We start from the raw sequence: 9,600 nt of genomic DNA on the forward strand, positions 1-9,600 counted from the left end.
TTTCAATTTTTTTGTTGTTGCATGCAATATAGCTCAGCGTTGTATTATTGATTTTATACAGTCTTTTTTGCTCATCTTTATCAAGAGTGTCAATAATGTTGGACCTGACTGTATACTGTACTTAGTTGGCAGGGCGTCATATTCACACACTTAACATAATATGGTCTTGTGGTGGTTGGTGTGTGGGAGCTGTGCTACAGAGGGCAGGCAGGTCTACCATGTCAAGTCCAAAAGCTCACATATCCTCACTTCTTGTATACATTACATAAATAAATTTAGTTGCACATCATCTTAATGCCCTAGGTTGCAATGAATCACCAATTTCTGGCTGAGATACAGTACCTATTGTGTTATTGACTGTACGCTTGTTTATGTGTAACTCTGTGTTGTTTTTTGTCGCACTGCTTTGCTCTATCTTGGACAGGTCGCAGTTGTCAATGAGAACTTGTTCTCAACTGGCCTACCTGGTTAAATAAAGGTTAAATAAAAAAAATAAAAAACCTTACTGAAATAACCCACTAAAATCTAGACACAGAAGGCATACCCTGCACCGTATCAGTTTTACACCTTGATATGTCCAAGCAAGACAAATAAGTAAACAAGACTGTTCTTTTAATTTAAAAAAATCAATTTCAAGTTAACAAAAATATGGTACTGCACTGTGTGTAATGCAAACTGGAGAAACTGTACAGAAACAAATGTTCATAATTAGGATGCAGTGCCATCTGGTGGTTGTAAAGAGAAAAACTGTTTGAGTGTTTCCCCTCACTACGGAGAGTAAATCTCGTTTAATCCCGATCCTTAAAGACAACACTAGACCGACCCTCTTCCCTTTGCACAATCGCTGTAAGCATCTGCTCATTTTACATCTAAGACGGCACACTTTCTACAAACAAAAACAGTAGAAGAAAGTTGAGCATTCGACTTAAGAGAAATATCAGTTTACATGATATAGCTATTTAAACAGGCGTCCCTCCTGTCAATGTTTAATGGACCAAAAGACAAGGATGTTGCATTGAACATATAGAGAAGAAGTCTTACAGCACAGGGACAGGAAACATGACTCCACAGAGTAGGGCCAATTATCCATATAAACTTGGTTTAAAGAGTGAATCAAAATACAGCATGTTAGATCTCACTCAGGAATCATTAGGTAATCCAAACAGTTTGACAGTGCCTGCATCGCTACCCCACTCAGGAATCATTAGGTAATCCAAACAGTTTGACTGTGCCAGACTCTCTATTGTTGTCGTACTTCCCTTCCTTGTCATCACATGCGTAGGCCAGCAGCGGTCTCTTAGGATGCCAGGCTACTGTGAACGTAGGAGACTCACACTGGACCTCCCACAGCTTCTCTCCTGCAAAAACACAAAACAAAGAAGAGGATACTGAGGAATGATGAACTCCAATTAATGAGGACTTTATTCTTGCCAAGGACTATGCGGCATTGTGTGGGCTTGTTTTGTAGGCCGCGTGGGTCCACGGGGAGCGAGGGGATTATTCTTGCACATTCAATTCTTTTAACAATTTTGTGTTTTTGCTAATTGTGTTAATTATTTTAACAAAAAAAGTTGTATTGACTTTTTTCTCCTCCAACTAACCTGTTTCAACCTCTGCTATGTCTATGAAGTGGTCTTCTGAGGCTGAAGCCAGCATCTTCCCATCATGGCTGAAACTCAATGTTCTCACTGGCCAGTCCAACCTGAAACAAGACAATCAGACTCAAAGTATGTATACATTGCAAAAGAATGAGTGTCAAGTGATACAAATACTGATCATTGTTTGGGTGCTTGATGGGCTACTGGGGTTAGCTGATGATGGTGATGAGGGATTTGAACCATTTGTTGTAGATAGATATCTGTCCATATTGACTGTTTTCAATGTAGACTCACTCACCTGGAGAAACAGCGAACACAGACCAGTTCTTCAACGGTCCACAGACTGACCAGGGCATCTGCACTTCCTGTGGCAAAGTACTTCCCTGTTGGGTCAAACTTGATGCAGATGCAATTGGAGGGGTGAGCGTTGATCGATTGGATGGGCTTCAACTCAGGGTAACTGAAAACAACATTTCAAAGTCAGGGAGCTGTATCTTAGGCTAATTATGAACCTATCTACTACTTCAAGTCATATCCATGTTCATGTGCAGCAGCAATAGGCGTAGGCTACATCACAGGACTTAAGCTACACATTCTAGTTTGGACAGGATTGTGAATACTTGAGTAACGGAGTGTGGGGGAAATGACACCCTATTCCATAAGTAGTGCACTGGTTTATACCAGCACCATATGGGTCCTAGCCAAAAGTAGTGCACTAAATAGGGAATAACCTAGGGTGCTATTTTGGAAGGGACCAAGGTCTTACCTCAAGATGTTGATGCACCCGTTTCCATTGGTGAGAAAGAACATGTTGTTGTCATTATTCCACGAGATCTCGTTGACTTCAAACTTAAACTGCTCCTCAGCTCGTGACCGGTGTGATTTGACGTCGATGAAGGTGACCACGTCATCCTTGTTCCCGACGGCTATCGTTTGGCCGTCCGGACTCCAGCAGATATTGATGTTTTCCCCTGCAAACAAACATAGCAGGTAGATCAAGCACTTTTTGGTCAGCACAGATCAGAATGAATGCAACAGAACATTACAAATGGCCCAAAAAAATGACACGTACTGTAAAGTCTTGCACTTCAGTACAATACTAATGTATTGTTTTTGGCTTAAGACACAGCAGATGTATCGCTTGCGTCGCTGTACAAAACGGGTTTAACTTTAGTGTTGACAGTAGCCGTGCACTTTGTTGTTCTAATTGGAAGGTACCTTTAGTGTTGACAGTAGCCGTGCACTTTGTTGTTCTAATTGGAAGGTACCTTTAGTGTTGACAGTAGCCGTGCACTTTGTTGTTCTAATTGGAAGGTACCTTTAGTGTTGACAGTAGCCGTGCACTTTGTTGTTCTAATTGGAAGGTACCTTTAGTGTTGACAGTAGCCGTGCACTTTGTTGTTCTAATTGGAAGGTACCTTTAGTGTTGACAGTAGCCGTGCACTTTGTTGTTCTAATTGAAAGGTACCTTTAGTGTTGACAGTAGCCGTGCACTTTGTTGTTCTAATTGAAAGGTACCTTTAGTGTTGACAGTAGCCGTGCACTTTGTTGTTCTAATTGGAAGGTACCTTTAGTGTTGACAGTAGCCGTGCACTTTGTTGTTCTAATTGAAAGGTACCTTTAGTGTTGACAGTAGCCGTGCACTTTGTTGTTCTAATTGGAAGGTACCTTTAGTGTTGACAGTAGCCGTGCACTTTGTTGTTCTAATTGAAAGGTACCTTTAGTGTTGACAGTAGCCGTGCACTTTGTTGTTCTAATTGGAAGGTACCTTTAGTGTTGACAGTAGCCGTGCACTTTGTTGTTCTAATTGGAAGGTACCTTTAGTGTTGACAGTAGCCGTGCACTTTGTTGTTCTAATTGGAAGGTACCTTTAGTGTTGACAGTAGCCGTGCACTTTGTTGTTCTAATTGAAAGGTACCTTTAGTGTTGACAGTAGCCGTGCACTTTGTTGTTCTAATTGGAAGGTACCTTTAGTGTTGACAGTAGCCGTGCACTTTGTTGTTCTAATTGGAAGGTACCTTTAGTGTTGACAGTAGCCGTGCACTTTGTTGTTCTAATTGGAAGGTACCTTTAGTGTTGACAGTAGCCGTGCACTTTGTTGTTCTAATTGGAAGGTACCTTTAGTGTTGACAGTAGCCGTGCACTTTGTTGTTCTAATTGGAAGGTACCTTTAGTGTTGACAGTAGCCGTGCACTTTGTTGTTCTAATTGGAAGGTACCTTTAGTGTTGACAGTAGCCGTGCACTTTGTTGTTCTAATTGGAAGGCACCTTTAGTGTTGACAGTAGCCGTGCACTTTGTTGTTCTAATTGAAAGGTACCTTTAGTATTGACATTAGTCGTGCGACTTTGTTGTTCTAATTGGAAGGCACCTTTAGTGTTGACAGTAGCCGTGCACTTTGTTGTTCTAATTGGAAGGTACCTTTAGTGTTGACAGTAGCCGTGCACGTTGTTGTTCTAATTGAAAGGTACCTTTAGTGTTGACAGTAACCGTGCACTTTGTTGTTCTAATTGGAAGGTACCTTTAGTGTTGACAGTAACCGTGCACTTTGTTGTTCTAATTGGAAGGTACCTTTAGTGTTGACATTAGTCGTGCGACTTTGTTGTTCTAATTGGAAGGTACCTTTAGTGTTGACAGTAGCCGTGCACTTTGTTGTTCTAATTGAAAGGTACCTTTAGTGTTGACAGTAGCCGTGCACTTTGTTGTTCTAATTGAAAGGTACCTTTAGTGTTGACAGTAGCCGTGCACGTTGTTGTTCTAATTGGAAGGTACCTTTAGTGTTGACAGTAGCCGTGCACTTAGTTGTTCTAACGTCCCAGATGCGTATGGTCTTGTCCCCCGATGCAGTGACAAACACGTCTGGGTTGGTAGGATGCCAACACAACTGATCAACACTGTCTCCGTGGCCTCTGTAGTTGTTCTCCTTCACCTGTAAGGGGTTGAAATAGGTAAAAACAACAATCAACAAGATAGCTAGCTGTGTGCTAAGGTGGAGGTTGCTACCACAAATAGTAACTAACTAGTCAAGTGTCTAGGCTAGCTGGTTCAGCACATAACATAGCATCTAGCTAGTTAGTAGGCTCTTCCCGATCTGATCATAGTTAACCAATTAATAGATAACTGCTAGATATAAAAGTGAGTGTATCATTTGGTGTGCCTGAATGTTACAAGATAAGACTTGAGAGTCGTGTTATGAGCCTTGCACTAGCATGCGTGGTAAATTCATTCAATGTTAGCTTGCGTCTATAACATGCTAGCAACATACCAAACGGTCTTTTTCCAAGACAAATACGCTTGCTGTTTTATCAAAAGACCCAGATGCCAACCTCCTGCCGTCGCAACTCCATGCTACTGAATGAACTTTAGCGCTATGCGCAGGGAATTCCCTGCTTTTGTTGTTATTTCTAAAACTCTCTTGCATCTCTTGATAATATTTGGACGCCATTTTGGAAGATACTACCACGTTATGTCACTACGAGGGGGTGGGGTGGTTCTTCTTCTTCTTTGGAGTTTAACGGCGGTTGGCATCCAATATGTTGCATTACCGCCCCCAACTAGACTATGATATAAATCCATTATACTTTGTGATACAAAAAAATAAAATAAACCCCCTTCGACTAACGCTATAGTCATTAAAAACCCACTACCCCATTCCACTACTTTTCCCCTATCTCCTCCTGCACCATGCCAACAGCCTTGGAGGACCGGACACCACCACTCAACACACCCTGTAACTCTTCTGAAGTCAAATCTCATATACCCAAGTACTTCTCTGCAGCTGCCACCACAACATCTATTTTCTGTGATTTACATTCCATTTCTGTGATACAGTTGATAACCATTGCTATGAACGCAAAGAAGACAACCTTACTGAAGCATATATCACTCGTTAGCCTATCCCTCTGTGCTGGCACAGAGCTACTACTCACAGGGATCCTCTCAGGATCCTTCACCCTTGACCCATTCACCTCTACTTTCTTCACTGCCTCAGCATACGACACCTTCTGCACTACTCTGAGTCTAGCCACCTCAACCTGCCTCTCTCTCACCGGACACTTCCGACACACAGCAACATGGGCACCCCTACAGTTGACACAGACAACTTTCTCCACCAAAACTACACACGCTGCTATCCCATGCCCTCCTGCACACTTCCCACATCTTGGAATTTCCCTCCTACAAACTGCTACGACATGACCATAAACGTTGCACCTGAAACAGTGCAGTGGATTCGGCACAAAACGTCAAACAGTATAACTGATATATCCTGACATGATTTTGTCTAGTAGAGACTCTGACCCAAAACTCAAAGGACCACACTCACCACCAGGTCTGAGTTGCACCAAACATCAGGCATCACAACCACCAGGAATATTCAACTTCAATTGCTCATGCGCCAGCTCCCTCTGGTCAGAAGAAACACAAACAAATATCACAAGTCCAGTACAGGTTACCTTCGCTGATTCAACTGTACCCAACTCCTTTCCTCCCCATCCTGAAATCACAAATGGATCCGCCAAAAGGCAAGAATCCACTTTCTCCAAAAATGTCACTCCTACTCGACCTCTTCTTCCTCTTTCCCCTCCATTCCTCTTCAGAAATCCACCTTTCAAATCAAATCAAGTTTATTTTATATAGCCCTTCGTACATAAGCTAATATCTCGAAGTGCTGTACAGAAACCCAGCCTAAAACCCCAAACAGCAAGCAATGCAGGTGTACAAGCACGGTGGCTAGGAAAAACTCCCTAGAAAGGCCAAAATCTAGTAAGAAACCTAGAGAGGAACCAGGCTATGAGGGGTGGACAGTCCTCTTCTGGCTGTGCCGAGTGGAGATTACAACAGAACATGGCCAAGATGTTCAAATGTTCATAAATGACCAGCATGGTCAAATAATAATCAAGAGTAAATGTCAGTTGGCTTTTCATAGCCGATCATTAAGAGTATCTCTATCGCTCCTGCGGTCTTTAGAGAGTTGAAAACAGCAGGTCTGGGACAGGTAGCACGTCCGGTGGATAGGTCAGGGTTCCATAGCTGCAGGCAAAACAGTTGAAACTGGACCAGCAGCAAGGCCAGGTAGACTGGGGACAGCAAGGAGTCATCATGAGCGGTAGTCCTGACGTATGGTCATAGGGCTCAGGTCCTCCGAGAGAGAGAAAGAAAGAGAGAAGGAGAGAATTAGAGAGAGCATACTTAAATTCACACAGGACACCGGATAAGACAGGAGAAGTACTCCAGATATAACCAACTGACCCCAGCCCCCCGACACATACACTACTGCAGCATAAATACTGGAGGCTGAGACAGAGGGGTCAGGAGACACTGTGGCCCCAGCCGATGATACCCCCGGACAGGGCCAAACAGGAAGGATATAACCCCACCCACTTTGCCAAAGCACAGCCCCCGCACCACTAGAGGGATATCTTCAACCACCAACTTACATTCCTGAGACAAGGCCGAGTATAGCCCACAAAGATCTCCACCCCAGCACAAACCAAGGGGGGGCGCCAACCCAGACAGGAAGATCACGTCAGTAACTCAACCCACTCAAGTGACGCACCCCTCCTAGGGACAGCATGAAAGAGCACCAGTAAGCCAGTAACTCAGCCCCTGTAATAGGGTTAGAGGCAGAGAATCCCAGTGAAGAGAGGGGAACCGGCCAGGCAGAGACAGCAAGGGCAGTTCGTTGCTCCAGAGCCTTTCCGTTCACCTTCACACTCCTGGGCCAGACTACACTCAATCATATGACCTACTGAAGAGATAAGTCTTCAGTAAAGACTTAAAGGTTGAGACCGAGTCTGCGTCTCTCACATGGGTAGGCAGACCATTCCATAAAAAAATGAGATCTATAGGAGAAAGCCCTGCCTCCAGCTGTTTCCTTAGAAATTCTAGGGACAATTAGGAGGCCTGCGTCTTGTGACCGTAGCGTACGTGTAGGTATGTACGGCAGGACCAACTCGGAAAGATAGGTAGGAGCAAGCCCATGTAACGCTTTATAGGTTAACAGTAAAACCTTGAAATCAGCCCTTGCCTTAACAGGAAGCCAGTGTAGGGAAGCTAGCACTGGAGTAATATGATCAAATTTCTTGGTTCTAGTCAGGATTTTAGCAGCCGTATTTAGCACTAACTGAAGTTTATTTAGTGCTTTATCCGGGTAGCCGGAAAGTAGAGCATTGCAGTAGTCTAACCTAGAAGTAACAAAAGCATGGATTAATTTTTCTGCATAATTTTTGGACAGAAAATGTCTGATTTTTGCAATGTTACGTAGATGGAAAAAATCTGTCCTTGAAACAGTCTTGATATGTTAGTCAAAAGAGAGATCAGGGTCCAGAGTAACGCCGAGGTCCTTCACAGTTTTATTTGAGACGACTTTACAACCATCAAGATTAATTGTCAGATTTAACAGAATATCTCTTTGTTTCTTGGGACCTAGAACAAGCATCTCTGTTTTGTCCGAGTTTAAAAGTAGAAAGTTTTCAGCCATCCACTTCCTTATGTCTGAAACACAGGCTTCTAGCGAGGGCAATTTTGGGGCTTCACCATGTTTCATTGAAATGTACAGCTGTGTGTCATCCGCATAGCAGTGAAAGTTAAAATTATGTTTTCGAATGACATCCCCAAAAGGTAAAATATATAGTGAAAACAATAGTGGTCCTAAAACAGAACCTTGAGGAACACCGAAATGTACAGTTGATTTGTCAGAGGACAAACCATTCACAGAGACAAACTGATATCTTTCCGACAGATAAGATCTAAACCAGGCCAGAACTTGTCCGTGTAGACCAATTTGGGTTTCCAGTCTCTCCAAAAGAATGTGGTGATCGATGGTATCAAAGGCAACACTAAGGTCTAGTAGCACGAGGACAGATGCAGAGCCTCGGTCTGACGCCGTTAAAAGGTCATTTACCACCTTCACAAGTGCAATCTCAGTGCTATGATGGGGTCTAAAACCAGACTGAAGCATTTCGTATACATTGTTTGTCTTCAGGAAGACAGTGAGTTGCTGCGCAACAGCTTTTTCTAAAATGTTTGAGAGGAATGGGAGATTCGATATAGGCCGATAGTTTTTTATATTTTCTGGGTCAAGGTTTGGTTTTTTCAAGAGAGGCTTTATTACTGCCACTTTTAGTGAGTTTGGTACACATCCGGTGGATAGAGAGCCGTTTATTATGTTCAACATAGGAGGGCCAAGCACATGAAGCAGCTCTTTCAGTAGTTTAGTTGGAATAGGATCCAGTATGCAGCTTGAAGGTTTAGAGGCCATGATTATTTTCATCATTGTGTCAAGAGATATAGTACTAAAACACTTAAGTGTCTCTCTTGATCCTAGGTCCTGGCAGAGTTGTGCAGACTCAGGACAGCTAAGCTTTGGAGGAATACGCAGATTTAAAGAGGAGTCCGTAATTTGCTTTCTAATGATCATGATCTTTTCCTCAAAGAAGTTCATGAATTTATTACTGCTGAAGTGAAAGCCATTGGGGAATGCTGCTTTTTAGTTAGCTTTGCAACAGTATCAAAAATAAATTTTGGATTGTTCTTATTTTCCTCAATTAAGTTGGAAAAGTAGGATGATCGAGCAGCAGTGAGGGCTCTTCAATACTGCACAGTACTGCACCTTTCTGTGTCCCTGGCCTGTCCCAATATTCCTGTTCTACTGACTCCAACTCATAAATGTCCTGCTCACCTCGGAAAACGTGTCGTCTCCAGGCGCCAACATTTTGAGAGCATGAGAAGTGGCCACACACAGAAAAAACGACCACCAAACTCAACTGTGTTCTATTCCCGTCTCAGTGGAAAACCTTGAGCTTTCTCTTGGTACACTCCGATAGCGCCTTGCGCTCTAGTTCACTTGGCATTGGTTGGCTGGTTGACAACACCGCCAAAAACTTGTTAGCCCGATTACACATTGCTGGCCTTCCAATGTCTTGAGGGGTTTGATCTAGCTACAGTCGTGTATTATGTTTTTGTATTATCAGGGATAAATCGTGGATTGTAAAAGATTATAAA

The 9,600-nt window shown here is 43.0% G+C and overlaps 1 protein-coding gene across 1 annotated transcript; it reads right to left on the reverse strand.

Moving 5' to 3' along the window:
- Positions 1-595: 595 nt before the first annotated feature.
- Positions 596-5,079, reverse strand: thoc3 (THO complex 3). The gene is made up of 6 exons (XM_055888292.1): positions 4,862-5,079; positions 4,369-4,525; positions 2,365-2,569; positions 1,897-2,058; positions 1,602-1,702; positions 596-1,358 (listed from the first exon to the last, which is right to left on the reverse strand). The coding sequence occupies exons 1-6, from the start codon at positions 5,039-5,041 to the stop codon at positions 1,195-1,197; spliced, it is 969 nt and encodes a 322-aa protein (XP_055744267.1). The 5' UTR covers positions 5,042-5,079; the 3' UTR covers positions 596-1,194.
- Positions 5,080-9,600: the final 4,521 nt, after the last annotated feature.

This window comes from Salvelinus fontinalis, chromosome 29 (genome assembly GCF_029448725.1).
Source record: "Salvelinus fontinalis isolate EN_2023a chromosome 29, ASM2944872v1, whole genome shotgun sequence".
In the NCBI taxonomy this organism is placed as follows: Eukaryota; Metazoa; Chordata; class Actinopteri; order Salmoniformes; family Salmonidae; genus Salvelinus; species Salvelinus fontinalis.

Excerpts from the sequence above, each read along its gene's own strand:
- thoc3 (XM_055888292.1), bottom strand. The coding sequence starts at position 5,041 with ATGGCGTCCAAATATTATCAAGAGATGCAAGAGAGTTTTAGAAATAAC. Across the intron at positions 2,059-2,364 it reads GGGTGCATCAACATCTTGAG|TTACCCTGAGTTGAAGCCCA; the intron begins GTAAGACCTTGG and ends TGTTGTTTTCAG. Across the intron at positions 1,359-1,601 it reads CATAGCAGAGGTTGAAACAG|GAGAGAAGCTGTGGGAGGTC; the intron begins GTTAGTTGGAGG and ends GTGTTTTTGCAG.